We start from the raw sequence: 27,940 nt of genomic DNA, 5'->3' as shown, positions 1-27,940 counted from the left end.
TCCCTTTCATTATTTAGGCTCTTTGGGTTCATGCCCTTGGATCTGTGTTTGCTGTGGTGTACAACAAAACAAAGAGCAGACAAACTGGGTCTCTTTATTGCTATAAAGTGAATTTAGCCAGCAGACAAGACAGACAAGTGACACATGCCCCCTCCAAAAGGCCTGCCTTTAACACCCTTTTGCTCTTCATGCAAGCTTACTCACACAGCAGTTCATCAACTATATATGGCACACACAACCTTATCATAAACCGAGAGCATTTTCGCCTGGTTGAACATAACTTCCTCTGCTCTCACCTGGCCGCAGTGTTACATCAGGCCTGCTTTGCTTAATCCTCACATGTGCACGTGTGTAGCAGCTATTTTAGGTCCTGATGAGTTGTCTTGCAAAGCGTCAGCCTGTTACAAGTGCCTGAGTTAACTTTTGCTTTTGAAAGGCACAGTCACACCATGGGACCCTAAAGGTCATTGCTCTACTTTCTAATTAGCGCCAAAAAAGATCCCCAAACGTCAGCACAGGCACCAGCCAGTTCGGGCTCAGCTTCCCTCCTCAGGGGCTGAGGCTTTGCCGAGGCCGTCGAGTGCTGGGCTGTCTGAAAGCCATGGCCAAGCTGCTCCTGCAGTGGGGTCAGGCAGAAAATTCCTGTGGGGAGGGGTCTGTGTGGGGGTGGGGCTGTGCTGTCCCCAGCTCCTGCTCCTGACATGCCATCCATGCCACTCCAGGGCTGAGTGTCAGTGCTTGATGCATTCTGCAGCCGGTTCCGAGCTCCCCACTGCCCACCAGCCAGTGTGCTCAGGAAGACCCAAAGTGTCCCATGCAGGTGTGGGGTCAGCTGTGGAGCCTCTACCACTCAGCCAGAGCACATCAGCTGGAGGCATCCATGCCGCTGGGCATCAGTGGGAAGGACCTGGGTGGCCCAGGGGCAGCGGGCTGTGGGAGGGAAGTGGTTGGCTGGAAAGGATGGGACATCCTGGGCAGGGACACAGCAAGGCTGGAGCAGAGGCAGTGCAGGGTGCAGGTGCTGCAAGGGAAAGCCAAGGAGGGTGAAGGTGAAGGTGAAGGTGAGATGCTGCCCAGCCTCCACCACATGCAACAGGGCTGGGAAAGCACCTTGCCAAGGGTTTTCCCCCATCTTGCCCCTTTGCTGAGCCACAGCTTCAGCTCTTGAGCTACCTCAGACCCAGAGCGCCCATGGCAGTGAAGGGATGGAGGCAGGCTCCATCCAGCACAGGATGATGACTGCATTCCTCTCTCCAAGGGAGAGGGGATCAGTGTGCCCCAGGCAGAGCTGCAGGCTCCCTGCTTTGCTCCAGGCACACCCCACAGGGCCCGTGTGTCCCTGACTCATCAGGACTCACCACAGCAGTGCTGGGGCCAGCAGCCATCATCACTCGAAAGGGAGGCTTGGCCCTGCTGCCTTCTCACAGATCCAGAGGTGCAGGTCACTGGGACCAGTGCACTGGGCGGGTTTGATGGTCCCACGGCTTATTATGGCACAGGTTCCATTCGATTTTGACTGCCACGGCCTGAATGGGGAAACAAACAACACATCAGGCACTGACATGTACTTTCTACAAACCCTGCTGAGGCAGCTGTGGCTGCTGAAAACTGCCTTTTGTACACTGGCAGAGGAGGGGTTGGATGCTGCAGTCAAAGGGGGATCCCCCAGTCCTCCCCTACTGATTTCACAGGCTGAAGGCTCAGCTGATGCATCCCTGCACTTCCTTGGGCAGGCAGAGAAACGCTGTAAAAGGTTTGCAGTGCTTGTGACACCCCTTTAGCCTCACCCCTCTCAGCTTCACTGCTGGGGGTTGTTCATGTCTGCAGAGGGGAGAGCCAGCTCCTCCCTGAAGACACACGGATGGCCAGAGGAGCTGGCCTGAGCCCTGGGTCTGCTCTGGGCACAGCTCCCATGGCAGGGCAGAGGATGGAGGGCCAGGTACCCAGAACCTGGCCAGACAGGTTCGTTCCTCCCCAGTGCTCTCAGACACTGCAAGAGGAAGCGGCAGCGAGCTGAGGAGGTGGTGCACGTGGCAGGGAGGAGCCCAGGATTCTCCACAGACAGGAAGGCTGTGATCTCCCTTTGATCTCCCTTTGGAGAGGAATCAAGAAGGCATGTGGGAGATAGACATGGTGCTCTAACACCTTGCCTAGGCCCCAAATAAAATTTGGCGTTTCTTCTGTCCACTCTTGCTGCCTCCTGCTCCTCATGCCCTGCATTTTACCCACCCCCTAGTCTTGGCTTTCCATTTGCGTGTCCTCTAAGCACCTCATCACACCACTGCAGCCACCTTCCCTCAGTCCCTGCTGCTCTGATGCTCTTTGTTTCCCAGGGCCTGGAACTGGGTACTGGTGGGATTTAAAATGCTTCCTAGAGCCATGCCAGAGGAGGGGAGTTTTGGGAAGAGGCAGTGCTGCCAGGTACCTTTCGTAAAGGGAGCCATCCACCCAGAACCAGGCCTCCGAGGCCCCCTCGCCCTCTGGGTCCTCTTCCTCCAGCCAGCCATAGTCGTACCAGGGAAAACTGCCCTTCTGCAATCCAATCCAATATGGGACATCAGCATTCTTCAGGAAGGTCTGCAGAAGAAGAAAAAGTGCTTTTCCATGTTTTATTCCATGGCACCCATGTACTGCAGTACTATATATTTCACAGCAGGGTGATCATCTCCCAAGGAGCCCCTGGGGCTGGAGCTTCTTGAGCCATGGTGCCCTGCTCCAGCTTGGGAAACATCCAGGGCTGCCAGAGCTTTTCTATCCCATGTCAACCACCATGTGCTCCAGAGAGCAGCCTTGCACCCTCCAATGTTTTGGCGGGACAGGGGGCCCCCCGAACTGTGCTAGCCCATCTGGGGACCTCATGGCTGGGTACACCATCTCCTGCCCTCAGCTCCCCCAGCACCCTACCGGCACAGTCCAACGACTCCAAGATTTGGTGACCAGGAGCTGAGAATATGTCTTCTCACACTCATCTCTGCTGTCTTCCCACGTCTTCTTCTCCGAGGAGATGAAGAGGCACTTGCCCCTGTACAGCAGCCAGCCCGAAGGGCAGCAATCTGTGGGTAGGGGCACAGCTGAGGGGTTTGCTCAGCCACAGATGCCCTGAGGAGTAAGAAGGAACAGTCCCACACCTTCCCAGCAGACATCACAGGCTCAGTGTCTGCTCCAGGCATTGCTTCAGCCTTTGGACCACCCTGTCCCCGCCATGTGGTGGAAAAAGCCAGTACTTGGCCCTTGGCACGGGCTGAGCGGTGCCAGTCGCCTGGAGCACCCCCTCCCTGCTCCATCACCACCCTACCTATAGCTGTGCAGGAGCGCAGGAGGGCCACGGTGCTCTCGCTGGTGTTGAGCCTCCCCTGCACCTCCTGCATCTCCCTCTCTGTCCTGCCCAGGACCGCCGTGACACGGCGCAGCTCCGTGCTCAGCCTGTCCAGCTCCAGATGGCTGACGTTGCCCTGGTGCCACGCTCGCTGCAGCTCTTCCCTGGCCCATGCCAGCTCCAGCTGTGCCTGCTCCAGGCTCTGCTCCTGCGCCCTCAGCTCCTGCGACAGGCGGCCCTGCTCGGCTCTGTGCTCACGGGAGGAGTCCTGCAGGCTGCGGGTGACCTGCCAGTCTGGGGACAGGGTGGGGGACAGCTAGACATGAGCATGGGACAGTTCGGATGTGGGACTGATCCTGCTTAAGGCAGGTGGGATGGGCAGGGCAAGGCAGGGAATTATCCATGAAGAATGGGAAAGATGGGAGGGAAGGACACAGCAGGGAAGTGTACGGTTAGGGGTTGGGCAGGATCTGGCAGGGGAGAGCAGGACAAGGCAGGATGGGGCGTAGAAGCAGACACAGCAGGTTAAGGGCAGGGAGGGTGCAGCAATATGAGGCTGGGCAATGCCAGGATGGGAAAGAAAAGGAGCAGAAATGGAAAGTAAGGTGAGGAAGAGGGATGATGTGAGGCAAAGGAGGTGCTCAGGATGTGCGAGGGATGTAGGCCAGCTTGTGGCAGACGGGGCACAGGGACTCAGCAGTGAGTGTGCAGGAGCATGCCTCTATTCACCCACAGTGCCCACCCCAGCCAGATGCCTCCTGACCCAGCCACTCCCTGCCCCAGATGTTCACAGTCCCCCAACTCACAGCAAGCCCCCAGGGCCACAGTGGCCACCAGCAGCAGGCAAGTTGTCAGCAGACCCACAGGGATGCACCACCGATGGGAACAGCGCCCTGCATGACACAACAGGCAAGAGACATCACCTGAAGAGCTGGAAAACCCCTGACAGCACCCAGACCTCCTTCCTGGACACAGGCAGGAGAATGGTGGCATGACAGCACAGGTGGCATGGTGTGGGTGATGGGAGTGGGAGGACCCCAAAACCTCACCCACGACCCACCCCAGAACCACCCTGGGTCTGCTGGAATCCAGCTGGATACTCACCTGGGCTGGGCTCTGCTCCATCCCCCTCCTGCCCTGCCAGTGCCGGCTGCATGTTGTCATAGGGGCTCTCTGCCTCATTCATGGCAAAGGCTGTTGGAGGAAGGAAGGGGAGAGCAGCTGAGGCCATGGGGTCGGGCATGGCAGGGGCAGCGTGGCGGGGCCTGTGGGCTCTCACCTTCCTCCAGTGCCTGGCTGGCCATGCTCCGGCCCCCCATCACTTTGGCAAACCTCAGGTCAGCATAAAGCTGGGCCATGTGGGCAAGCCCTGAGCCTCGATGGCTCCCGCTCCGCCCTTGGGATGCCTTTCTGAGGTGTCCCTGCTCCCGGTGACTGTGCCGTCTCTCAGAGGTGCAAAGGAGAAGTGCAGCCAGCATCTGCAGAAGCAGAAGTTTGCTCTGCACTGTAGCAGATGGGACCAGTGAGGCACGGCTGCGGGGACCAGCCCCCTCTCATTGGTCCCAGAAACATCAGCCCGTCCCCTCCCACGCCCTAGAAGTGCTCATGGTCCCCCTAGGCACAGGGCAGGGTGAGGGCAGCACAGCCAGCTGTCACAGCAGTGGCACAGCAAAGGATGGACCCAAATCTGTGCACTACGGGGCAGAGCAGGGCAATCCTGAATACAGGAGCAGATTGCCATGTGGACAGCTCTGTGGAGGGCTGGAGATCTTCACAGAGAGAGATTTCCCCTCCCAGCCTCTGAGAATGGGAATTTCCCCATGATGTATTTTGTTCCACTACCTCTCATCCCCTCCCTGGTCCTCTCCAAAGAAGACCCCAGCTTTGGCATTGTTCCAAAACAGCCCCAGAGAGTTACAAAAATCAGTGATGTCCCCTTTGCCTTCCCTTCCCAAGAGCATAATCCCAGAATTCACAACACCTTCTTGTTCCCTCCAGGCCCTCAGTGTCTCAGGTCTCCGCTGAACTGCATCCAGAGAAGTGCAGGTTTCAGAAGGAATGCTCCAAAGCTTCCCCCTGCTTCCCATTGCCTCCCACTGCCTCCTACTCTGTTCCACTGCCTTGCCATTGCCTCCCACTGTCTTCCAGATGGTCAGATGGGCACATCTGAACACAGCCAGTCCCTGGGACAGCACTGGAGGTGCACAGTGGTGCTGGTGGAGCACAGTGTCCATCGTCTGTGCAAGAGCAAGGGAAGTTCTTCCTCAGTGGAGAAAGGCAAAAATCAAAGCCACCTTCAAAGGGGACAGGAAGTTTAGAAAGCTAAAAGCTGGGCAGCCTCTACTCAATCTCCTGGAAGAAAACGGAGCATGTCTGCCTGGGCATGCAGGGGCCCAGACCCAGGGAGGATGCACAGGGGAAAGGCCAGTGGGATTTACTGGGTGACTGCTCAGTGTACCTCCTACTGCTTGGAAGCACTAGCCTGGAGAGCAACGGGGCAATTTATCATGACCCTTTGGGGTCTGGGATGTGGTTTTCCATAGTGTATTTGGTGGCAGAGTAAAGAGATGTGGCCACGATGAGAGGAGAAGTGAAAGCTCATGCTGCAATGTGGAAGTCTCTTTTAGGCATTAAGGCAGTGATGCTCAGATCCTGGAGCAGAGCACCAAGGAGAGGGAACCTCCATCCTGGATGGAGTCAGCAGCAGAGCTACCTGTTCCCAGCTGGAAGCCAGACCTGTTCTCCCCTGCCCTAGGAAATCAGATGAATTCTCTGTAGGCTGAGCCCTACAGCTCTGTCCCAGGCTCCAGCCCCAAGTTGCACCACCCCAATGCCATCCCAGGGGACACTGAGCAGTTTCGGGGGGTGGAGGGGAGCGAAATGGTGGTGCCTGGCCAATGGCAGGATGCTGCTGCCGCGGCCGTACTTCCCCCTCCGTCGCACCTCACCACACTTCTGCTTCTGCAGAAACCAGCTGCATTTTCCCTTTGAAGCGGAGCAGAGCCCGCAGGGTCATCGGGGCCGCCCGGGGCATGGCCCAGAGTGTGGTCTACGCCGACCTGAAGTTCGCGGCGCGGCCCCCATCCACCGTGCCCGACGACGATGACAGCCCGTACGAGAACGTGCCGCTGGGGCCGGTGGCAGCCGCGCCCAGCCCAGGTGGGAACGGGCAGCAGCCGCCGGGGAGGGCCCGGTGCAGGGGGTGGCAGGGGAGCACGGGGTGATGCCCGAAGGGTGATGCCCGCGGGGTGATGCCCGAAGGGTGATGCCCGCGGGGTGATGCCCGCGGGGTGATGCCTGCGGGGTGATGCCCGAAGGGTGATGCCCGCGGGGTGATGCCCGCGGGGTGATGCCCGCGGGGTGATGCCCGCGGGGTGATGCCCGAGGGATAATGCCCACCGGGTAATGCCTGCGGCCTGCCTCTCTTGCAGGGCGCTGGAGCCGGCGATGGCACGTCCCCACGGCGCTGCTGGTAGCCACCCTGCTCCTGCTGCTGCTGCTGCTGGTGGCCGTCGTGGCCCTGGGGGCTTGCCGTGAGTCGGTGCTGCCGCGGGTGGGGGCAGCCGGGAGGGCGGCACCAGGAGCGGGCGTCGGGCTGGGCGAGGGGCTGGCTGCGGGGGCTGTAAGGGAGGAGGCGTGCCTGGGGCTGGGGTCCAGGGCTCTTGCATGGCCTCCACGAGCTGCCTCCCACTGCCTTTCCCCCTGCCTTTCCCCCTGCCTTTCCCACTGCCTCCCACTATCTCCCCTTGTCTCCCCTCATCTTTTCCACTGCCTTCCATTGCCTTCCCACTGTCTCCCACCCCTTCCCATGGTCTTTCCTCTGCTCCCACTACCTGCCAATCCCTCCCACTGCTTCCCTCTTCTCTCTGCTCAGACACTGCCATCTCACTGCCCTCCTCTGCTTCCCAATCCCTCCCACTGCCTCCCACTCTCTATCACAGCCTCCCATTTCCTCCCACTGTCTTCCCACTTACCCCCATTGCCAACCATTGCCTCCCTTTTCCTCCCACTGCCTTCTACTTCTTCCCATTGCCTCCTAATCCTTCTGCCTGTCTTCCCATCACTATCTCCCATTCCCTCCCACTGACTTCCCACTGTCTTACATTTCCTCCCACTTCCTTCCACTTCCTCCCACTGCCTCACATTGCCTCTCCATTTTATTCCCACTACCTCATGCTGCCTGCCCACTGCTTCCCACTGCTTCCCTTTTCCTTCCCATTTTCTTCCAACTGTCTTCCATTGCTTCCCATTGCCCCCCAAACCCTCCCATTGCTTCCCATTGCCTCCCACTCCCTTCCACTGCCTTCCCATTGCCTCCCACTCCCTTCCACTGCCTTCCCATTGCCTCCCACTGCCTTCCACAGCCTTCTCATTGACTCTCCTTGTCTTCCCACTGTCTCTCACTGCCTTCCAATGTCTCCCCTCCACTTCCCACCATTGGAGCTTCCATTCCCTTCCCACTGGCACCCCCAGGGCAATCTCCACCCACAGCCAGATACTCTTATCCTACTCTCCCTTGCAAGAGGCATGCCCCAGGCAGGGTCCCATGCTCAAGTCCAGCTCACCTGCCCTGTCCCCAGACTGGCAGGTCACCCGCAGCCTGCAGGACTCCTCCCGTGAGCACAGAGCCGAGCAGGGCCGCCTGTCGCAGGAGCTGAGGGCGCAGGAGCAGAGCCTGGAGCAGGCACAGCTGGAGCTGGCATGGGCCAGGGAAGAGCTGCAACGAGCGTGGCGCCAGGGCAACGTCAGCCAGCTGGAGCTGAAAAGCAGGAATGCTGAGCTGGGGCATACCCAGCAGGAGCTGGCTGCGTTGCAGGAGAAGATGCAGGAGGTGCAGGGGAGGCTCAACACCAGCGAGAGAACTGTGAGCAGCCTGCGTGCCTGCGTGAACACAGGTAGAGCGTGACGGGCTTGGGGCACTGCTGATGTTGCTGCTGCAAGATGCAGGGCTGAACTCAGCCAGGCTGAGCTCCCCAAGCATCCATAGAAGGATGAGCACCTGAGTTGTGCCCCTCCCTTCAGAATGCTGCCCCTGGGGCTGGGTGCTCTTCAAGAGCAAGTGTCTCTACATCTCGGCGACAAACAAGACCTGGGAGCAGAGCCAGGAAGACTGTGAGGGGAGATCTGCTCGACTGCTGGTCCAGGATGAGTGGACACCACTGACAGTGCCGGTACAGAGCAGGGGGGTGTGGTACCCCAGGAGGGTGGTGCTGGGCAGAGCCCCACGGGGCCAGCTGCAGCAGTATCTGTGGACATGCCAGGGTGACATCCTGGCAGTCTGACAGGAGAAGCACAGCCAGCCCTGGGGCTCCTGGGCACCTGGCAAGTGCTGGTCACAAAGCAGGTGGTTGACAGCTTCTGTCCCCCCTAGAATTTTGTGCAGGCGTCTAAGGCACACTACTGGATTGGAGGAAGACCTTTCTATGTGGCAAGGAGATCTATGTGGAAGGACAGCAAACATCCTTCGTAAGTCCAGGAGTCCATGGCACAAGCACCTGCCCTTTTGCCATACTAGAAAGGTGCTGTTTCACCCTGCGACACCCCTCAATAAAAGGGTTGAGGGACTCCCACGAGCAGTGCCCCAAGGGAGGGGGTGAGGGTAGAGCCATGCTGTGGGGTGCAGTGCCAAATGTCCAAGTGGCAGAGGATAAGAGCAGGAGGAGGAATGTGACACTTCCTCAGGCTGATCCCTGTGCCAGGTGCCTTGCCTGCCCCAGCAGCACCGGGATCTATGGGAAGTGGTGTCCATGGTGAACAGGTTGTCACTGCTGACCTGAGATGTGCCCTCTTTCCTAGGAAACGTCATATTCCAGACTGCTGGTCACTAGTTGATGGGGAAATGTGGAATAAGCGGTGTGACAGTCCCAACCCGTGGATCTGCGAGAAATCCCCAAAGCTGAGCATAGCATCTGAGACTCAACCTCCTTTTCTGGCCAAGGACTGAGTGCTGCCACCCCCACTCCATCCCTGGACTCAGGAACAGGACCTGGGTGTGCACCTGAGACCCTGTCCCTGTCCCCGCTTTGCCTCAATTGCCTTGCAAAACTGCTGGGGAAAAGTGTCTCTATTTTAAAGCAAGGATTATGGAAAAGAGACCTTATTCCCCTCTCCCACACTCATGCAAACATATATCATACTGCTTTGTACTGTGCCACTGCATGTCCCTGTGTGCCCTGGCCAATGCAGCTCCAGTGCAGAGCCCAGCTCTTACCTTCTTTGCTACCCCAAGGTGCCAGGGGTGCAGGATCTGCCATTTGCAGATAATTTTGGACCTGAGGGATGACACACTGATGTCCTCAACCTGTCCATTTTGGTGAGATCTGTGGATTTACAGCCTGTCCCTTCTCTCAGCATTGACAGCTCTCATCCTGCCCTTTCTTCTGCCTTCATCACCTGCCCAGGGCTTTGGGCTGGGTCCTACCTGGAAAGGCTGCTGACAGTGGAGCCATCAGCATGAGGAAATACTGGGAAGCCCAGAGACCATATGGGAAATGGGGGAGTGCTGGGGAGCTTTTAGAACATGGTGGATGAATGAGGAAACTCTAAAACCATGGGAGGAAAACAAGGGCAATGAAGAGCCCTAAGACTGTGGGAGGTGAATGTGGGAATCATGAGACCATGGAAAGGGAGCACAGTGGAACTGCAAATGAGGGTGGTCCTGAACAATTGGAGGTGCACGGATAAGACAGTGGGAGAGAGGAAGGAGCACTAGGGAGGCTTGGGAGCATGGGGAAAAGGGGACACCCTTCCCACGAAGGGGGAAAGATCCCTAAGAATGTGGTGGGACCTTATCTGCCAAAGGAGGGTGATAAGAGACACCAGTCCAGGACCCAGGGTGACCCTCCCTGTCTCCGTCAGTGTTTCTGCAGAGAAGGGAATGTTTTGGCAGCCAGTTTGCTAAGCTGGACCTGAGACAGCCAGCACGGCTTCACAGCTCCTGCCCAACCAAGCCTGCGGCCTTCTACAATGGAGAGATTGCATCCGTGAACAAGGGAAGGGCTACACCTGTCATCTGTCTGGACTTCTGAAAAGCCTTCAACACAGCCCTCCTCTAAATCTGAGATAAGTGGATTCAATGGGTGAACTGTTCCTTGGGTAAGGCTGGACATCTCCATCCAGAAGATTGTGGTCAATGGCTCTTATCCTCTGGTGATAATGTTGGCCCTCAGGGATTCACCTTGGGACCAATGTTATTTTGTCAACAATGTGAACAGTGGGATCAAGTGCACCCTCAGCAAGTTTGCAGGTGACACCAAGCTGAGGTGGTCTGACACACCTGAAGGACAGGATGCCATCCAGAGGGACCCAGACAAGCTCCAGGAGTGGCCCATGGGACACCATGAGGTTTAACAAGGCCAAGAGCTGCTGCTGCACCTGGGCTGGGACAGCCCCTGGTCGCAGCCCAGGCTGGGCATGAACAGCCCCAGAGCAGCCCTGCCCAGAAGGGCTTGGGGGTGCTGTGGGTGAGAGGCTGCACATGCCCCGGCCATGGCACTGCCAGCCCAGAGAGCCAAACGTGTCCTGGGCTGCATCCAGAGCCCCGTGGGCAGCAGGGCAGGGAGGGGATTCTGCCCCTCTGCTCTGCTCTGCTGAGACCCACCTGGAGCACTGCATCCAGCTCCGGGCTCCCAGCATGGGAGGGACAGGGACCTGCTGCAGTGAGCCCAGAGGAGGCCACCAAGATGATCAGAGGGATGGAGCACATATGCTGTGAAGAGAATTGGGATTGTTCAGCCTGGACAAGAGCAGGCTTCAGGGAAAACTTACTGTGGCCTCCCAGTACCAAAAATCACTGCAGGAAATCTGGAGAGAGACTTTACACAAGGGCTTGTAGCAAAAGCACAAGAGGAAATGGCTTCAGACTGAGAGGGCAGCTCCTGGAGAGCTTCCATAGAAGGAGGCTGGTGGAGCCAGCCCAATGGCATGGCAAGGCTGGGACAGGATTGCAGGTCCCCTACAGTCTCAAAGACTTGCTGTGTCTGGCTTGTCCTGGAGAGTCCAGATGTCCTCCCTGCTCCTAAAGCCCTGATCTCCGGCCTCCACTGCCCACAGTGTCGCAGTTTCCACTGCGAGGACACGCTGCAGACCCCACCCAGCCTCTGGTCCATGGTTTCCCTAGGCTGGTTCAGCATGGCTGCTTACTTGCCCTCTTGATATGTGGCTTTTCCTTTCTTCCCAGCTGCAGGATTTGCACTTTTACCCACTCCAGTATCAGCAGGCTCCTATCAAACCATTTCTCCAGGCCTCTCTGTACCCCAGTCCTGCCCTCCAGTATACACATTACTGGTTTGGTATTGCCCCCCAGTTGCCTGAGGCCACCCCCTACCCATCATCCAGTGCACTGATGAAGGCTCCAAGGAGCACAAACCCCAGGATCAAGCCTTCAGCAACTGCCAGGAGAACAAGGGCATTACTGACACCCACTGCAGCCCTCACACCATTCAGGTTTTCCACCACACTCTTCTCCTCCTCTCCTGACCTCATATATCCCCACTTTGCCAGTGAGGAGACCATAGAGAACCAAGTCCCAGACCTGAAATGTTCATTGTAATGTCCCCCGTTGCTCTCCCCTTATGCACAGCCCATTGTTGCCACAGCAGCAGGCAGGTCAGACAGGCATCGCCTGCCCTTGGCCAATCCTGCCTGGCTTTCCCCATCCCATGCTCTGGATGGTCACATGCCCAGGAGGTGTGCTACATCTTCTTCCTGGTATCAAGGCTGGACAACAAAGCTCAGCTCCGGACAGGTGATGTAGGAATAAGAAAGGGCAAAACAGGAGCCAGCAGCAAATAGTGGCAGAGGCAAAGGGCAGCCAGGAAAACTAAGAGAGTGCTCAAAGGGACAGCAATGACATTATCTTAACCTACCTTCACCAAACCACCCCCGTGGAAAGCAGCAGAGGTGGGCTGGAAGGCTGGCACAGACGTCCCCTTGTTGAGGAACACCTCTGCTCCAGGCAGCTGGGCTTGCAAGGCACGGCTGCAGATGCAGATGGAAAAGCAGATTGAGCTTGGGGTGGGAGCCCGCGGCAAGAGCTGTGAACTGCCAACCTTTGGGATAGCAAAGGGCAGGAGGATGAGTGGTGCCAGACAGACAGAGAGACACAGCAGGAGCTAGGAACTGCTGACCTTTTGTATAATGAAGGAGGGAGGACAAAAGCAAGGTAGATGGACACAGAGAGGGGGCAGGAGAAGACAAGGAGGAGCAAGGCTTGAGCACAAGCAGACATTGAGGGGATAAAAGCCCAGGTGTTCCTTTGCTGGGAATCCCTCCTCAGAGGAACCATCTCGAGCTGTTTCTGTGTTACTGTGCTGTGAATAAATGGCTTTTTGGAATGAGACATCTGAGACTCTTCCATGGGAAACCTGTGACAAGATGAGTGCCCACGGGCATGGTCCCGCCGCCATCGCCCAGCGCTCACCCTGTGCTGCGGTATCCCTGTGGCAGTGAACCCAGGCTGGCCACTGTCAGCACCAGCCCCAGCAGCAGGTCCTTGTAGGCAATGTCATCCTCACTGGGGTCTGCAGGGCACAGGGGAGCAGCGAGCAGGGGCCTCAGCAAACTGCAGGCCAGCGTAGGCCCCACTCCGGGCCATGCAGGTGGCTCAGCAGCAGCAGTCCAGGAAGGAACCCAGCCCTGTCCTTCTCCATTGTGGTCCGGTGGCAGAGTGTGGCTAAGACCATACTGTGTGGAGACACATCTTCATATGCAGAAAAGCAGAAGTAGTTGCTTTATTTGCAAAAAGTGGGTTTTTTCCTGCATATGTTCTCCTTTTAGGGGGTGGGGTGCGAATGAGCTCCCTCCTGCTCAGCATCTTCTGTGTTCAGGTCCCCAGGTTGTGAAGAGCCCAAGCCCCTGGGTGCAGGCCACAGCAGGGATACCCTGCTCCATGCATCACCTTCCTCCTCCCAGTCCTGCTCAGGCTGACAGGCTGCACTGGCTGGGGGACTTGATCTTTTGCAAGGGAGGGAGTCCCAGCAAGGTCTGTGCCAGAGCTGCAGGCTGCTGGAGCAACCCAGTGGTCTATACCGAAACCAGAACAGCCTCTGGGACCAAACAACTCCAAATCAAGCCCTAGCAGGCCTTTTAGGCTCTCACACAGAACCCAGCCTCAAAACAAGGCGAGGATGTTTGCTGGAGCCTCTTCAGACTGGGCAGGCACCAGGAAACCAGCTTCTGCCCAGCCCAAATCCTCCGTGGGACTGCAGAGGCAAAGGGTCACTCCCCAGCAGCACAACCCAAGAAGAAAAAGCCCCAGGCAACCACCACAATCAGAAAGCCCAGAGCTTCCATGGGACCTGTGCCAGCCTGCACAGGAGCTGCAGCTGAACACTGCAGTTGGACCGTGGGGATGCCTGGATTCCTGCTGGCTCAATGCTGGCTCCTGGCCACAGGATGCAATTTCCCACTTGTAAGTGATGCCACTGAGTCTAAAAGCTGGAGGGTGCACCTCCATCCTACCCCCACATCCCAAATCCCGCTGCAGTTACTGTCAAAATTTATTGGCAAAGTGCAGAGTTCTGGAGGGTAAAGAGGGCCAGGAGGCAGCGGAGCCTGGGAATGCCCATGCACTGGGGCCAGGCAGGGAACAGGGTGGTGGCACAGGCTGGGTGTCACCATGGCCATCAGGGCCTCACACAGCTGTAGGTGGTGTTTCCCCAGAGGAAGGCAGGAGACGAGGACTGGAGCCACTGCACGGTGGCTGCACTCTGCTTGCAGACCCATCTGAGGGCTTCTGTGCAGGCACCACCGAAAAGTCCCAAGCCTGACACCCTGCCACAGGCCTGGAAAGATCTGGTGTAGCGCTGGACTGGGAAGGTCCTGCAAGGGAGAGAGTGGGCTGAGATGGATGGGCAGGAAGAACTGAGACTGTCCCATCAGCAGCTCCGCAGCCAGGGATCAGGCACTGCACAGGGGTGCTGTGGGGGCAAAGTTCACCCTCCCCATGGAGAACAGTCTCCTGTCAGCCTCCTCCCACTTCGGCCACATGCCCTGATACCCCTAACCCATCACTCTCAAAGCACCCCCAGGTCAATCCTAGCAGGGCTCAGCACTGACCAAACTGGGATCCTGCTTTTGCAGAATCCCCTGCAGTCCCTCAACCAGGCAGAGTGTGGGCACCAGGGCCAGTCCCCTGCTAAAAATGCCCCTTCCCTAAAATGCCCTTCTTCCTGGGAAGAAAAGAGGTAGCCAAAAATGGGTCACATCCCCGCATGCCTGTCCCCATCACCACCCCGAGCCCTGATGATGGACCTTCAGCACACCTAGCTGGGAACAAGCTGATAGCCTCACCATTCCAGTGTGGTGCCGTCCAGCCACTTCCACTCAGACCTAAAGCCGTCCTGCTTCAGCCCCACGTGAAAGGCATCCATGTTAGCTGTGCGCACCAGGAAAGCCTAGCACAGGAGAGGACCCACATGAGCCTCCTGGGGGGACACCCAGCCCAGCCACACGGTTAGTGATGGGGGCTGTGCTGTATGGGCACAGCACTGCCAGCTGCCTCCTGCCTGGAGGCTTTGCTAGGCTTTGGGCACATGGGCGGGAAGCTGAGACAATGCTGTGTGAGGGTGACTGCTGAGGGACCGTGGGGTGGCCACCAGGACAGCCCAGTGCTCACAGGGAGTTGGTGGTGTGCACTCACCAGGGTGGTGTTGGCTTGGATGGTGACCAGCTGTGCCCCTCTGGAGCAGCAGTCCTCTCTGCTCTGCTCCCAGTTCTTTTTGGCAGAGGAGAAGTAGTAGCACTGCCCCGCGTCCCAGAGCCAGCCGACCGGGCAAAACTGGCATTGCCCTGCACACCAGAAACACAGCAGTGGGATGGGGCAGCTGGCCAGGGCTGCCACCAGCCCCCAGCCCAAGGGACCAGGAGAGTGACAGCAGGCAGCCAGGGCACCGACTAACCCATCTGTTCGTATGTCTGCCCCACAGAGACCACTCTGCATTCGCCCTCCTATGTGAGCCCAGCTCCAACTTTCCAGTCCCAGAGCCCTGGGAATAGGAGTTAGTTACAGGAACATGCTGACACTGAGTAGGGCAGGGAGCTGCAGGTTTGGGGAGGTGATACAAACACAGCTGACAAAGTGCTGGGGACTCAGATAAGGTTTCAGCTGCACCAGAAGCTGTTGTCATCTGGCACAGGGATGCTGGTGGCATCCATGAGCCTGGTGCTGGTGATGTGCCCAGGTAACACTGAGCTGTCTGGGGTCATCTCTTCTAAAGGGGTCTCAGCAGTTCAGCCTGTTCAGCAGTGCTGGGGCAGCTCTCCACACCAAAAGCTGAGGGACGGACAGTAAAGATGAAGGAATATGTAGGGGTAGAGCTCAGGGAAACATCCTTGACTAGGGACAAATCCTGATGCTTGAAAGCAGCAGTAAGCCCTCTCCAAACCTTACCCAGGAGCCCACCAGGCTCTCTTACCTTCCTGTGTCTGTCTCCCATAGCTGGGGCTCTCCTCTATTTTCCAGAGGCCATCTGTGCAGCTTGTTTGTTGTTGCACTAGATCTACAGCAGAAGAGCACAGGTGTGTCCTAGCAACCCTGGGCTCCTGCTTCCAGCAGCACCCAGTGTCCTCTCCCACAGGACAGCCTCATGGCTGTGGGTGAGGTGTCCCCTGCTTTAGGTACACCAAGCCTGCCAAGGTCCTTGCAGATTTTGCACTGCTTGGGAGCCCTCCATGCAACAGGCTTTCAGGGAAGGCGCTGCTGTCTTTCAGTGTCAGCATCAGTGCCCTCCCTCACGCCTTTCTTTCATTGCCACCTGATGGAGTGGTTTTCCCCAAGCCCACGCTGTCGCCCCAGCTTCCTTTTCCAGCCACGTAGGTGGTGTCTGCCTCACCAATTTTCCTGCTTGCCCCAGAACCCACCATGCCTTCAGCCCCAGGCAGAAGCGCCCAGTCCCATGGGGAAGCTACAGCTCAGTCTGTTAGTACACAAGTGCTATGGTGCCAGCCCTGACCCCAGGACCCCCTCTGCAGAGATGGCTGGTACTTACAGTGGAAACTCAGGCTGACAAGGATGATTTGTGCCAGTAGGAGCGCCAGGGAGAGGAGACCCAGGCTGAGGGCTGCCCAGAGCCAGGGCAGGCGCACTGGCTGCTGAGGAGCTGAGAAAAGGAGTTAACAAAGGGAGAGTTTGGAGGGAGCAGTGGGGAACCTTAAGCCAGGAAATGTCTGTGAATCCCAGGTGGGATGCCAGGAGGCAGTGGGGGAGCCTGGAAAAGTGGGGAAGAACCTGTTTGCAGCAGCTCAATTGTCCTAGAAATTATCTTCCTGCACGAAATGCTTGGTGGGGAGAGGAGAGGAAAAGTGTCTGTGCTGTGGCATGGGGGTGCAGTGGACATCCCCTGCCTTTGAGCCCCTCCTGCCCCCCACCCCAAGACCAGGCAGTCTGCAACAGTGCTGGAGAAGAGCTGTTTGAGAGAGGACACCCAAAAAGAGTGAGTAGGGGGAGCGGGACTGGGAGGACACTTCTGGGGAAGGCAAGGGGCTGCAGGAGGGCAGGGAACCTACTGAGAGAGTTGGGGAGCCATTACCTGGTGTGGGGGGAAAGCGCAGGTCGGCATACATGACACCCTCTTCCATGCCTTCCTTGGTCTCCTGCTCTGCAGCCCACAGGGGCAGCGACAGCCCTTTCCCAGCCCAGCCTCGCAGACGGGTGTGATGCAAAATGGAAAGTGTCACTTCCTGGTGGGGTCCCCAGAGGCACCACCTGGCACAAAACCCGGGGGGCTGGTGGGGCTGCCAGACACTTGGGGCGAGGGGCAGCCCTGTTGAGGCCAGCCTCCCGGCATCCCAGCAGGAGAGAAGTGCACGCTCCTGGCTGTGGGGCTGCAGGCAGTGGGAATGGCTGCTGGCTCAGACAGGCAGCCAGGGCTGGGCTAGGCAGCCACGTCATGGAGTTGTGAAGGACCTGAAAGGTCATCTCGTCCCGAGTCCCCTGCCAAGGACAGGGATAGATACCCTCCACTAGACCAGGGTGTTCAGAGCCCCATCCAACCTGACTTTGAACACTTCCAGGGATGGAGAACCACCCTTCCCTGGATAACCTCTGCCAGTGCCTCACAACTTTCACCATAGTTTCTTCCTAAAGCAAGAAAAGTCATATGGGAAGCAGCTGAGGTCACTTTGTTTGTTCAAGCCTGGAGAAAAGAAGACTGCGGGGAGACCTCATCACAGTCTACAAGAGGAAGCAGAGGGGCAGACACTGATCTCTTCTTTCTGGTGACCAGTGACAGGTGCCAGGAAGGGTTTAGGTTATTATTATCATTATATTAGGGAAAGGTTTATATTATGTTATTATTATTATTATTATTATTATTATTATAATTATTACTACTACTACTACAACTACTACTACTACAACTATTATTATTACTATTATTATTGTTGTTGTTGTTTTGTTGTTTTTGTTTTTGTTGTTATTGTTATTATTGTTATTATTGTTATTATTATATTAGGGAAAGGTTTCTCACCCAGAGGGTGGTTGGGCTCTGGAAAGGCTTCCCAGGGAAGTGATCACAGCACCAAATCCGACAGAGTTCAGGAAGTATTTGGACAATGTTCTCTGGCACACAGGGGGATTGTTGGGGGTGTCCTGTGCAAAGAGTTGGAGTTTGATGATCCCAGCGTGTCCCCTCCATCTCAGGAAATTCTGTGATTATGTGATGAATATCTAAGCTAAACCTGCCCCCTGACAGTCTGAAGCCATTCCTCCTTCTCCTATCATTACACACCCTTGCAAAATGTCCCACTCCATCTCTCTTTAGTCCTTCTGCTATTGTAAAGCTGCTTAAGGTCTCCCCAGAACCTTCTCTTCTCCAGGTTGAACAAGCGTGGCTCTCTCGGTCTGATCTGGGCTAGGGACTGCAAGGGAAGGCTGGGTATCCTTGGGGCACAGGACACATTCCCTTGCGCCTCTCTCCAAGGAGCAAGGCCACGGGGTGTTTGCTTAAAGCAAAACACCCCGTGGTTTTTTTTTTTGTTTTTGTTTTTTTGGTTTTTTTTGTTTTTTTTTTTTTTGGTTTTTTTTTTTTTTTTTTTTTTTGCATGGGGCTGCAGCTGCATCTCAGCCCTGGGAAATGGGAGGGTTGGGGTGCTCCTTCCCCTGCCTCAGCCTCCGTGATGCCGAGATGGCCACCCCTGCCGAGCCCTCGTTCGGGGGAGCGGCAGAGAGCCCGGGAGCCTGCGGGCCGGCACCGAGCCCGCTCCGAGCGGCGGCTCTCGCTGCGGGAGGATATCTCTCCCCGGACTACGTTTCCCAGCGGCTCCTCCCGGGGCTGCACATGCTCCATGCGGCTCCGGGCGCCTCCCGGCAGCTCCCGGCGCGGCGCCCGCTGCGGCGCAAGGCCAGTCGGTGCGGCTCCCGGTGCGGCTCCCGGCGCTGCTCCCGGTGTGACCGGCGCGGGTCCCGGGGCAGCCACCGGGGCGGCTGCCGGCGGTTCCCTGTGCAGCTCCCTGCGCGGTTCCCGGAGCGCCTCCCGGCGGGGCATCCTCCCGGTGCGCCCTCGGGAGCGCCCGGCCGAGCCCCGCCGCCGGCCCCGGCCCGAGCCATCCCGGGCACCCCCGCCTCGGGCCGGCAGCATGCCCCGCGGGCGAGCCTGGACGCAGGCGGAGGTCAGCAGCCTGCTGTCGCTGGTGGGGGGCTCGGGGGAGGCCGCGCTGCTCATGGCCTCCACGTCGCGACCCAACGAGGCGCTCTGGCGGGAGATCTCCCGGGGTCTGGCGGCGGCCGGCTACGGGCGCAGCGTGGCCCAGTGCCGCTCCAAGTGGAAGGCGCTCAAGCAGGCTTTCCACTCGGAGCGGGAGACGCGCCGCAGGGCAGGACACCACTCGCCCCGGCTGCCGCCGCACTACCGAGCCATGAAGAGCATCTGGAAGGCGGCCGGGCGGCCCGTCTTTGGCGAGCGGAGGATGCCAGGTGGGTGCCGGGTCTGGCTTGTGGGCTTAGCAGGGTGGCTGGACGTGGGGTGCTGGTGGAGCACCGGTGCTGCGTGGACACCCAGGGTCTGTTGATGGTCTTTCTCTTCCCCTAGACGTGGTGAAGCTGCCCTCCAGAAGGCGCAGGTCAGCCCTTGCCACACGCTCTCCATCCTCACCAGAGCCACCAGGTACCCGTGGGCTCAGGCAGCTGGAGTGGGGCTTGTCCTGGCTGCGAGGTGGTGGACACCCCTGTTGCTCCAGTTACTGAAGCTCCTTTCTGCACCCCTTCACCTCCTTCTGCAGAGCACGGCGTTGGCGGGGACGCCCCCAGGACGCTGCTGTCACCGGTGCTGCAGTGTGCGAAGGACGAGCCAGAGAGTCGTAAGTACTGAGCTGCCCTGCTGCACCGAGCTGCGTGGCCATGCCTCCAGCCCAAGCCCATGCCAGCATGATGGGAATGGGAGGCTGAGAGGATCACGGGATCCATCACATGCCCCTCAGCGGGGATGGTCAATGATGGATGTGTTTGGACTTCTGTCTCCACAGGCTTTGGCTCCAAACCAGCCCCAGAGCATGTGGGGATGGGGGTGGCTGGGATAGGGCAGGAGGGGGTCCCAGCCTGAGGGCATGGCACGGCTGCTGGCTGCCCTGTGGCAGATCATGAGGCAAGAGGTCTGGAAGGGGCAGTGGCCCTGATACAGCACAGGGATCTCATGGCTGGTGGCATTGCAGGGCATGTGACTCCATTCCTTCAGCAGCTCCTGGCTCCTCATTGGCACAGTAACACCATAAAGCTTCAGATGAGTTTGGGCTGTGTGTAAGGACAGAGCTGCCTGCAGCTCCCCTGCCCTTCAGCCCACCCACATATGTAATCTGCAGACCCCTCACTGTTCTCACTCCTGGGGATTTGGCACTGAGGTGATGCAGGATACATCCCTGAGTCTGGTTTGTTTGGGCGCCCCAGCCATCTTCCCACACTGGGTAACTACCTTCTGTCTCCCCAAATTCCCCCTGCAGTTTCAAGTGGATGTGGGATTCTCCTTCTCTTCCAGTCCTAGTCTGTTGTGTAGCGTTGCTGCGCGCTGCTCCGCCGCTGCTGCCTTCCAGCCCAGAGGTGGCTGCATTGCAGTGGTGGGTGAGTGACTCCTGCTTTTGTACCTAGCTCTGAGGTGCTTCGGGGCCCTGCAGGGCGCTCTGGAGCTGTGGCTAGGGCATGTCAGGCTGAGGGGCTGGCCGGGGCAAGCCGGGCAGGCCCCAGGCTGGTGGTGATCCACCAGCAGGTCCCTTCAGAAGGCGTATCTCTCCTCTCTGCTTTCTCCCAGCAGCTGGTGGGGAACACATTGCTGGAGTGCCTCCCACACCCCCTGCCATGCCACGTAAGGCTTTCCTTGCCCTGCTCAGCCCAGTAAACCCCCTCAGCCCCACAAGCAGGGTCTGATATGGTTCTCGTTGCAGACACCGGTTGCTGCTTCTCTCCCCTCTCCCAACTGGGTGAGTACCATGCCCCAGCTACCATGCTTGTGTGTCCTGGGGCAAGAGGTGGCTGCAGCTAACAGGCTGTGGCTGCAGCTCACAGGCCATGTCTGCTCTCCTTCCAGGCTGTCACACTGACCTGAAGCAGGAAGGAGCTGAAGGAAAGGCCAGTAAGTGTTTGCAGCTTTGAGCAAGTCCTCGTGCTCCAGGGGACAGGCTCTGGGAGGCAGTGAGGCAGTGCCTTCCCAGGCCTCTGTGTCGTAGTCAGGCTAAATTTGGGGCTTGGGTGTCTCCATCACTCTTGTTGTTTGCTCCATGCCAAGCTTTCGTGGCAGGCTTTCCTGGTGAGACGTCCCTGGGGATGGGAAGAGGAAACCGAGTGCTGCCGCTGGCTGCTGCAGCCACAGGCTCCCACGGGACAGCAGCCATGAGTGAACAGCCAGCAGCAGGTGAAGATGCATCAGACACAAGCCTGCATGGTGGGTGCTCCCTGCAGCTTCACAGCAGCCTCACAGGGAGCTCTCGGGGCTGTGGTGATGTGCCACTGACCCCTCTCTCACTGCAGGGTCTGGCGTGGCAGGCTTGCTCCAGAATGTCCAGCAGCTGCTGGTGCAGATCCTGCAGACATCCCGGCAGCAGCAGGCTCTACTGGAGAGCCTGGCCAGTGACACCGTCTCCCACCTCCACCTCCTCTCCCACAGCCTCGTGCAGGTGGGCGAGACCCTGCACCAACTCCTGCTCCGGCCACAGACCCATCCTGGCCCCATTGGCCACTATGTCCCCCACGTGCCCCTTTTTGAACGTGGCTCTGGAGTGCCCTGCTCCCCTGGTGCTCCCCACACTTCCCCAGATCACAAAGAGGAGCCTCAGATGTCCCCTGATGCCAGGTGCATCCCCCCCTGAGTGCCCCATCACTGACCCCAGGAGCAACAGCTTTGTTACCGAGCCATGGCACAAATCTTTATATCAGAGGTTCCAGATATTTTGAAAGTTTATACTAGAGAGACATTTTAATAAAATTAAAAATAGCTTTTCTACCAGCAATGGCAACTGACCAGTTCTTTCCCCCTCTCTGGGGAATGTTCCCCTTCTCACTTTCGAGATGAGCATGAGGGGAACTCAGCTATTTACAGACTCAGAGAAACTCCCAACCCACACAGCACGGGGCAGATGTATTTCTTCTGCCCTTTACAGCAGTGCCTGGGGTGGGCATCACGCCTTCCTGGGAGATGTGCTGCTGTCTGTGGAGCAGAGCAGGGCCACTGCCAGGAGGGGAGGCCAGGAAGCCCAGGATGCATCCTTCTCCGAGGGAAGAGGCTGGGGTGGGTGATGCTGTGCTGGGGAAGCAGCATGTGCAGCAGCCACGGTCCCTTAGTGTCCAGGTCCTTGGCAGGTTTCTTCCAGGGGACAATCTGGGGCTTTCACAGCCGGTACTATGGGCTTGCCACACGCTCTGGTGAGGCCCTCCTGCTCCGGGAGGGATCCTCCTGCTTCAGTACATGGATATCAGGTAGCAGTAGCTGCAGACGTACCATGGCACGTGCCTAGAGAAGGGACCTCTGACTGTCACCTGGACCCCACCACATTCACCAGTTTGTGCACATCCTCCACGGGGCAATGTGCTCTCTGCCCCCAGAATCTCTTGGCCACATCCAAGGAGAGGAAGGGTACATCGTGTAGACATCATGAAAATGGTCACGCCATGCCAGATGCCACGTGCTGGAGGGCTGGCAGGTAGCTGCCACTTCTCCCAGAAGAGGAGGGAGACCATGTAGAGGCCAGTCCATGCCAGATGATCAAGCCCAGCAAGGGAGGTGGGCAGGCAGTCGTGTTGAAGCAGTTGTTATCCCGTCTTGAGGATGTATGGGTGATGGATCCGCTCATCACTGCCTGTCTGCCATGCATGATCTTCAGGGTGAGGTTGCAGTACGTGTCCCTGTAGCTCTCCAAGTAGATGTCCATGAACTCCTGCCCTTTCCACTGCACATCCTCGCCCGTTGTCTGCTCCACCATCTTCCAGGAGCTTGCCGGGGCACCCCACATCCTCCAGGTGCACACACCACTGGCTGGAGCACCCCACGTGTGGCCAAGCTGTGGAGAGAGACCAGGGGCACAGTCACAGGGCCCAACAGCAAAGTGGCAGGGAGATAGCAGGTACCACAGCAGCAGTGAGCAACAACATCACAGCCCAGACATCATCTAGCAGGGGAGAAACATGAGCAGGTAGTGCTGGAAAGGCCCGTGACACCCCCAGCACTGTGCACCCTGGGTCGGAGAGAAAGGCATGCCACAGAGGCACAGAGGCCTCGTGATGCAGTGGGCAGGGAGCTGGGGTCTGTGGGGGCTGCTGGGGGCAGGGCCAGCCCTGGTGGGCATGATGCTCCCACCACTGCACACAAAACATCCTCTGTGCTCCCAAGCAGGAGCAGAAACCACCTGGCTGCTGGCCAGCAACCCTGGCCCCAAGCCTCACAGTGATGGGGCCACTGCCTGCAAACACCTCTGCCTCGGATTTCCCTTCCTGGAGCCTGTCAGGGCAGGCAAAGAGAAGAGGAAGGTGGGATCTCCCTTCCTGAGCCCTGCTGCTTGCACTGGTGAAGTTGCAGTGGCTGGGCTGTGGTTGTCCATGCTCCACACTGACCTTGCTGTGTTCCCCATCATTCCGCTGGTTGCCTGTTGTGCTCCCAGTCAGCCTGCTGTGATCCCCTTCATCCCACCACACTCCCCAACAGCCTGGCCTGTTCCCTGCCATTTTGCCATGCTCCTCACTTGAGTCTACACCTGCTCCTTCCAGCCCTGGGGCACCACAGCACCCATCCCTCAGCTCTGGGGTGCTGGGGCAGTGGGGTGGGCTGTCCCCTCTCCATTCAGGAGGTGAAGGGCAGTGAGGGGTGCTCTGAGACGGGGTGCAGGAGGGGGCTGGCTGCTGAGGAGGGTGGTGCTGCAACAAGGACTGGGGATGCGGCGTGTCCTGGGGACTGCAGGTGCATGGGATAACACCGGAGGTACAAGTGGGACATAGCGATGTGGGGTGCTGGGAACCGGGGTTTCAACGGAGTGGTGAGCAACGGGGTGCAATGAGGGGCGCAGTGAGGCTGCAACGAGGAGTGCATTGAAGGGGGCAGTGGGGGGGAAGTGTGGGGTGCAGGGGTGCAGTGAGCGGCGCAGGGGTGCAGGGAGGTGCAGGGAGTGGCACGGGAGGGTGCCGGGGTGCACTGAGGGGTGCATTGAAGGGGGTAGTGGGAGGTGCAGGGGTGCAGTGAGCGGCGCAGGGGTGCAGGGAGGTGCAGGGAGTGGCACGGGAGGGTGCCGGGGTGCAGGGAAGTGCAGGGAGTGGCACGGCAGGGTGCCGGCGCTGCAGGGGGAGCCGAGGGCAGTGCGACCGCAGCGACCGCGGTCTCCGGGCTCCACGCCCGTGCGAGGCGCGGCCTGGCTGGAGTGACAGCTCAGCGGCCAATAAGAACTGAGAAAGGAGAGGGTGGGCGGGTCTGACAGCGCACGCCACCCAATGGCAGAGGTCGTAACGAGCCCGGGGCGGGGCGAAGGCGGGGCTCCATGACGTCACGGCGGGCATCCCCGTTCGGGGGTCGGGGCAGCCCCGGGCCCTGCGGGGGCGCGGACCCCGGCCCGGCCCGAGGGGCTGGGGCATGGCCGCCCCCGCACGGTGTCCCCGCGCCGAGGGCTGGCCCGCCGCCTCGCCCCTGCGGGCTCTGCCCCACTGCCCGCCGCCTGCTGGAAAAGCGCGGGTGTCCTGCCAGGCCCGGGCTGTGGCACTCGCACGGCGCCCTGTGCTCCAGCCTCTGCCCGCAAAGCATCCCATGCCCCAGGCTCCTCTCCAGCTGGGGCTCAGGGCGGTGCCAGAGCGGTGGGGCAGGGCTGGACCCCAGTCTCTTGCCAGCGAGCCCCGAGTCCTGGGAACTGCAGCTTGCAGTTCCGGCGAGCGTGTCGGGCTGGCACAAGGGGATGCAAGTGTGGAAGGGTCTGAGATCGACACAGCCATCGCCTTTCCCGGGGGTCTCCATCACAAGCCCTGCCTGGTGAGACCCTCCCCCTCCAGGCACATGTGATGTGTCTGCACTTGCAGGGCTGCGGTGACAGCCAGGAGAACACAGGGAAAAAGGGTGGGCCGCTTCTGAGGCACGCAAGATCTTCTCCAGGCTAGAAATACAAGTGAAAGCACCAGCATGTCTCATCAGGATTTCAGTGTTGCTGTTTAGTGGCCCAAGGACCTTGAGGATGCTGCTCTGGGCATCCAACTCCTTCTGCCTCTGTCACACACAGCAGCTTGCAACAGGGCAGCTGAAACAAAACAGCCAACTGCCAGGGCAGCCAGGATAGATCCCGCGGTAGTGGAGGCTTGGGGGGAGGATTTTTCCTTGTTTTTAACCCATTCTGGAGCAAGTCAAAACTGTACCACTCTCCTGATCCTCTCCCTCCTGCATGGCCTGCCCCATGTCCAGGGCATATGTTCAAGGTCTAGAAGAATTGGAATAATAAAGTTGTTACCTGCCAGTGGCAGCAAGCTCTTTGCCCCTGCACCTCACTCCCAGCCAACACGCTGTAACCTGGAGGTGATGCTCTGTGCACACTTGAGCCCAGTCCCATCTCACAAACCTGGGGTACAGCCAGTGAGACCCAGATGACTGCCCTGACAGCAGCTTTGGGCTGCTAAAAGTTGAACGTTCAGTCCTGTGTCTTCCCCACTGCATCAGCCACTCCTTCTCTTTCCTGTCCCAAAGAGTGCCCCAAGGCCTGGGGTGACCTGGTGAGGGGTACACAGAACTCCTGGCCACAGCTCACCCTGCAGCCCAGCTCCAATGGCCACCCTGATAAAGTGCCTGGCCACAGCAAAAGCACGAGGTATTGGCATTAGGAACAGGACAAGGATCTTGAGCCTCCTCCTGTTAATCTCCAAATATTGAGGGAGAGGTTTAGCATGGTGGGTGTGACTCCCACCAGCACCCCGTGCACACACTGCCCCTCTGTGCTCATGCCTCTCTCTGTGCCAGTGGTCGGTGTTCACACCTCAATCCTCTCTCCCAGGCTACTGGATGCCCAACCTGCTGCCAGGGATGGGCCTGCAGCCACTCGGGGAGGGTGTCCAGAGGGATGGATGCCACTGGGTTCTCAGGCAACCCAGCTGGCCTCTGGCCCCTTCTCTATTGCACTTTATTTTAAAAACATAATGTTTTCCAATGGAAATAGAATCACTTTCATCGGCAGCCTCTTAGTTCTTCATATGTGGGACAGAAGGCAATGACAGAGTGGTCAGGCTCATGGGCATGACCTGAAGGTCTCACACACCACAAAACAGCACCTGGAATCTCCTCCACCAAACAACCATCCAGATGGGATGCAGCGCAGCATGGATTAGGCAGAGGTATAGTTCCAAAATCCAGAATTTAAGTGAAGCAGGAGAGGGTGTCTAAGGACAAGGAGAGGAAGCTGCTTTGATGTGTATCAGGATGTTTATCTTGATATCAAAAGCCCTAGTTCTCTTTTTTAATGAAGTGGCTCCTCCCTTTGAAGTAGATCCTCCCGTGCTGTGCACGGCTGCGGCTCAGGGACATCCTGCACAGACTTCACCCTCCTCAAATGTTAATTTTTCTCTTGTGATTTGCCTGAAAACTGTGAGACCAAAGTGAAAACTCAGGGATGAGAGCAGCCAAGCTGCCTTTGGACCTGCCAGACAGAGGACGGGGTCAGACGGGTGTTTGAAGGCAGGCTGAAGGCAGGGTGAAGGGAGGTGCTGTGCCTGGGAGCACTTGGCACATCCCTGCAGCACGTACAACCTCGGGGTGTACAAACATTTATGAGGTCCCTTGAGAGGAGGTGGGTTTTGCTCCAGGTCCTCCCCCACAACAGGGAGGAAGCCTCCAGCTCAGATTATCCATCTTCCCAAGAGGAGACGACTTCATTAGTTAATTAGAACAACAATCCTCATGGGCTCATCTGGGATTTGTAGTTGTGCTGGCAGGAGATTTGCTGACTGCAGGCAAGCCCTGGGGCAAAGCTTCTCAGGAGGACTTGGCGCACGGAGCCCTCAGGGACTTACCTCCCTTCCTGCTGAGCCGGGAGCCTCTGGATTGCACTTGTTCCAAGCCCATTTAATTTTAGCCAAAAACATTCCTCTTTAAAATGCAGAGCCTTGTGTTTTAGCTGTGGAGGTGATGAAGCATATTTATGTAAAGTAAGAATAATCTGTAATATTCCACTCATTGTAGGCACCTCTCACAGTCCAACAGCAAGCTTCAATATGATTTCTTTAATGCAGGCTCCATTGAGAGCTCTGTTCATACATAACAACATATTGCTTGGCACTTGGGGCTCAAGGGAAATTTTAGTGGTAGTGTTTGAGTGGGGGGAAATGATTTTTAAGGGAAAACTTTAATCTGCAAGCCATAAAGGGAACAGTAGAACACTCTTTGTCCAATGTACAGTGTTCTCAGCCTCTGCTAACAGGATTTTATCTTCCTCTGCAGGCTTGCTTCTTAAGATAAATTTATCCCGGATTGCATTTGGTGTAACAGCTTGATTTCTGTTGGTGCAAGGCTGATTTCTCACAAGAGCAACTGCCTTAATTTCCTACCAGTTGACAGCAAGTGCAGCTGCATTTTGTGCTCGTAGACTTTGTCCTTGCAATTCCAGCCGTTCCTCTGCTCACCAGCCAGGATGTGCCAAGGCTGCTCCTTCAGCATCACCCCTCTGTGGGCCGTAGGTGTCTGCTTTGGGGATAGAAACACTTGGCTTCTTTGTCCTAACAGAAAGAGCTTGCAGGACTCACAGATCCTACCCTAAGATTCATCCAAAAGGGTAAATCTAAGCTGCAGCACTCTGATGGACCCCAAACATCCCCCAAACTCTCATTGCTATGGCAACAATTTAACAAATTTAGCACCGCAAAATTATTTGCAATTTTAAACTGTTGCCAAGATCTTCCTGAAAGGCTCTTTGCGGGTTGTTTTGCTCTGGTTTTTCATGTAACCTTCCCCCCCGTTTCATATGCTCTTCATTTTGGCACAGCTCCCTTCCTTGAGGAATGACCTTTCCCACCCATTTACTCACTCTGCTCCTTGGCCATGCTGGCCTTGCAAATCTTGTTAGAGGACGTGTTCATTTACTGGAAGTCTCCAGCATGCGGATCTGAGCAGCTCTCATGCTGTCTGCAGGCAGTCTGCCCCCCTGGCTGCTCTATTAATTTCTCTTAGCAAGCTCCCTGATTTCTATGCAGTTCCC

At 57.7% G+C, this 27,940-nt stretch overlaps 4 protein-coding genes across 12 annotated transcripts; 2 read left to right on the top strand and 2 right to left on the bottom strand.

Moving 5' to 3' along the window:
* Nucleotides 1–894: 894 nt before the first annotated feature.
* Nucleotides 895–4,674, bottom strand: LOC121355512 (B-cell differentiation antigen CD72-like). Its single transcript, XM_041470992.1, has 8 exons — nt 4,596–4,674; nt 4,421–4,510; nt 4,123–4,209; nt 3,296–3,610; nt 2,905–3,053; nt 2,426–2,577; nt 1,359–1,526; nt 895–1,021 (listed from the first exon to the last, which is right to left on the bottom strand). The coding sequence occupies exons 1-7, from the start codon at nt 4,672–4,674 to the stop codon at nt 1,388–1,390; spliced, it is 1,011 nt and encodes a 336-aa protein (XP_041326926.1). The 3' UTR covers nt 895–1,021; nt 1,359–1,387.
* Nucleotides 4,675–6,343: 1,669 nt separating this feature from the next.
* LOC121355519 (B-cell differentiation antigen CD72-like) lies at nt 6,344–9,322 on the top strand. Its single transcript, XM_041471001.1, has 6 exons — nt 6,344–6,475; nt 6,748–6,849; nt 7,897–8,211; nt 8,339–8,487; nt 8,688–8,782; nt 9,113–9,322. The coding sequence occupies exons 1-6, from the start codon at nt 6,349–6,351 to the stop codon at nt 9,258–9,260; spliced, it is 936 nt and encodes a 311-aa protein (XP_041326935.1). The 5' UTR covers nt 6,344–6,348; the 3' UTR covers nt 9,261–9,322.
* A 4,475-nt stretch (nt 9,323–13,797) lies between these two features.
* Nucleotides 13,798–17,166, bottom strand: LOC121355525 (killer cell lectin-like receptor subfamily G member 1). 2 transcript variants are annotated; one of them, XM_041471013.1, is made up of 6 exons: nt 16,846–17,165; nt 16,306–16,416; nt 15,733–15,816; nt 14,958–15,106; nt 14,609–14,712; nt 13,798–14,137 (listed from the first exon to the last, which is right to left on the bottom strand). In XM_041471013.1, exons 1-6 carry the CDS (start codon nt 16,892–16,894, stop codon nt 13,942–13,944), a joined length of 693 nt encoding a protein of 230 aa, XP_041326947.1. In that variant the 5' UTR covers nt 16,895–17,165; the 3' UTR covers nt 13,798–13,941. The 2 variants fall into 2 exon arrangements, with proteins under 2 accessions (XP_041326947.1, XP_041326949.1); XM_041471015.1 differs by lacking the exon at nt 16,306–16,416 and having other exon boundaries at nt 16,846–17,166.
* Nucleotides 17,167–18,347: 1,181 nt separating this feature from the next.
* LOC121355523 (serine/arginine repetitive matrix protein 1-like) lies at nt 18,348–21,739 on the top strand. 8 transcript variants are annotated; one of them, XM_041471006.1, is made up of 9 exons: nt 18,348–19,229; nt 19,345–19,419; nt 19,535–19,612; nt 20,284–20,366; nt 20,557–20,607; nt 20,687–20,722; nt 20,830–20,874; nt 21,040–21,183; nt 21,270–21,739. In XM_041471006.1, exons 1-9 carry the CDS (start codon nt 18,391–18,393, stop codon nt 21,605–21,607), a joined length of 1,689 nt encoding a protein of 562 aa, XP_041326940.1. In that variant the 5' UTR covers nt 18,348–18,390; the 3' UTR covers nt 21,608–21,739. The 8 variants fall into 8 exon arrangements, with proteins under 8 accessions (XP_041326940.1, XP_041326941.1, XP_041326939.1 ...); XM_041471007.1 differs by having other exon boundaries at nt 20,554–20,607; nt 21,040–21,153; XM_041471005.1 differs by having other exon boundaries at nt 20,554–20,607.
* The last annotated feature ends 6,201 nt before the right edge of the window (nt 21,740–27,940 follow it).

Source organism: Pyrgilauda ruficollis, unplaced genomic scaffold (genome assembly GCF_017590135.1).
Source record: "Pyrgilauda ruficollis isolate IOZ18807 unplaced genomic scaffold, ASM1759013v1 scaffold251, whole genome shotgun sequence".
Taxonomy (NCBI): domain Eukaryota; kingdom Metazoa; phylum Chordata; class Aves; order Passeriformes; family Passeridae; genus Pyrgilauda; species Pyrgilauda ruficollis.
The sequence above is the reverse complement of the archived record's forward strand: the minus strand, read 5'-3'. Positions and strand labels throughout refer to the sequence as shown.

What these genes read in the sequence shown, in the direction of transcription:
- LOC121355512 (XM_041470992.1), bottom strand. Translation starts at nt 4,674, where the DNA reads ATGGCCCAGCTTTATGCTGACCTGAGGTTTGCCAAAGTGATGGGGGGC. An exon ending in TGTGGCCCTGGGGGCTTGCT is followed by an intron (nt 3,611 to 4,122) that starts GTGAGTTGGGGG and finishes CCCTGTCCCCAG; the next exon opens with ACTGGCAGGTCACCCGCAGC. An exon ending in GCGCTCCTGCACAGCTATAG is followed by an intron (nt 3,054 to 3,295) that starts GTAGGGTGGTGA and finishes CCCTACCCACAG; the next exon opens with ATTGCTGCCCTTCGGGCTGG.
- LOC121355519 (XM_041471001.1), top strand. Translation starts at nt 6,349, where the DNA reads ATGGCCCAGAGTGTGGTCTACGCCGACCTGAAGTTCGCGGCGCGGCCC. An exon ending in GGCAGCCGCGCCCAGCCCAG is followed by an intron (nt 6,476 to 6,747) that starts GTGGGAACGGGC and finishes CCTCTCTTGCAG; the next exon opens with GGCGCTGGAGCCGGCGATGG. An exon ending in GGACACCACTGACAGTGCCG is followed by an intron (nt 8,488 to 8,687) that starts GTACAGAGCAGG and finishes TGTCCCCCCTAG; the next exon opens with AATTTTGTGCAGGCGTCTAA.
- LOC121355525 (XM_041471013.1), bottom strand. Translation starts at nt 16,894, where the DNA reads ATGGAAGAGGGTGTCATGTATGCCGACCTGCGCTTTCCCCCCACACCA. An exon ending in TGTCAGCCTGAGTTTCCACT is followed by an intron (nt 15,817 to 16,305) that starts GTAAGTACCAGC and finishes CTTCTGCTGTAG; the next exon opens with ATCTAGTGCAACAACAAACA. An exon ending in TCCAAGCCAACACCACCCTG is followed by an intron (nt 14,713 to 14,957) that starts GTGAGTGCACAC and finishes CTCCTGTGCTAG; the next exon opens with GCTTTCCTGGTGCGCACAGC.
- LOC121355523 (XM_041471005.1), top strand. Translation starts at nt 18,391, where the DNA reads ATGGGAGGGTTGGGGTGCTCCTTCCCCTGCCTCAGCCTCCGTGATGCC. An exon ending in TGGCGAGCGGAGGATGCCAG is followed by an intron (nt 19,230 to 19,344) that starts GTGGGTGCCGGG and finishes CTCTTCCCCTAG; the next exon opens with ACGTGGTGAAGCTGCCCTCC. An exon ending in ATCCTCACCAGAGCCACCAG is followed by an intron (nt 19,420 to 19,534) that starts GTACCCGTGGGC and finishes CTCCTTCTGCAG; the next exon opens with AGCACGGCGTTGGCGGGGAC.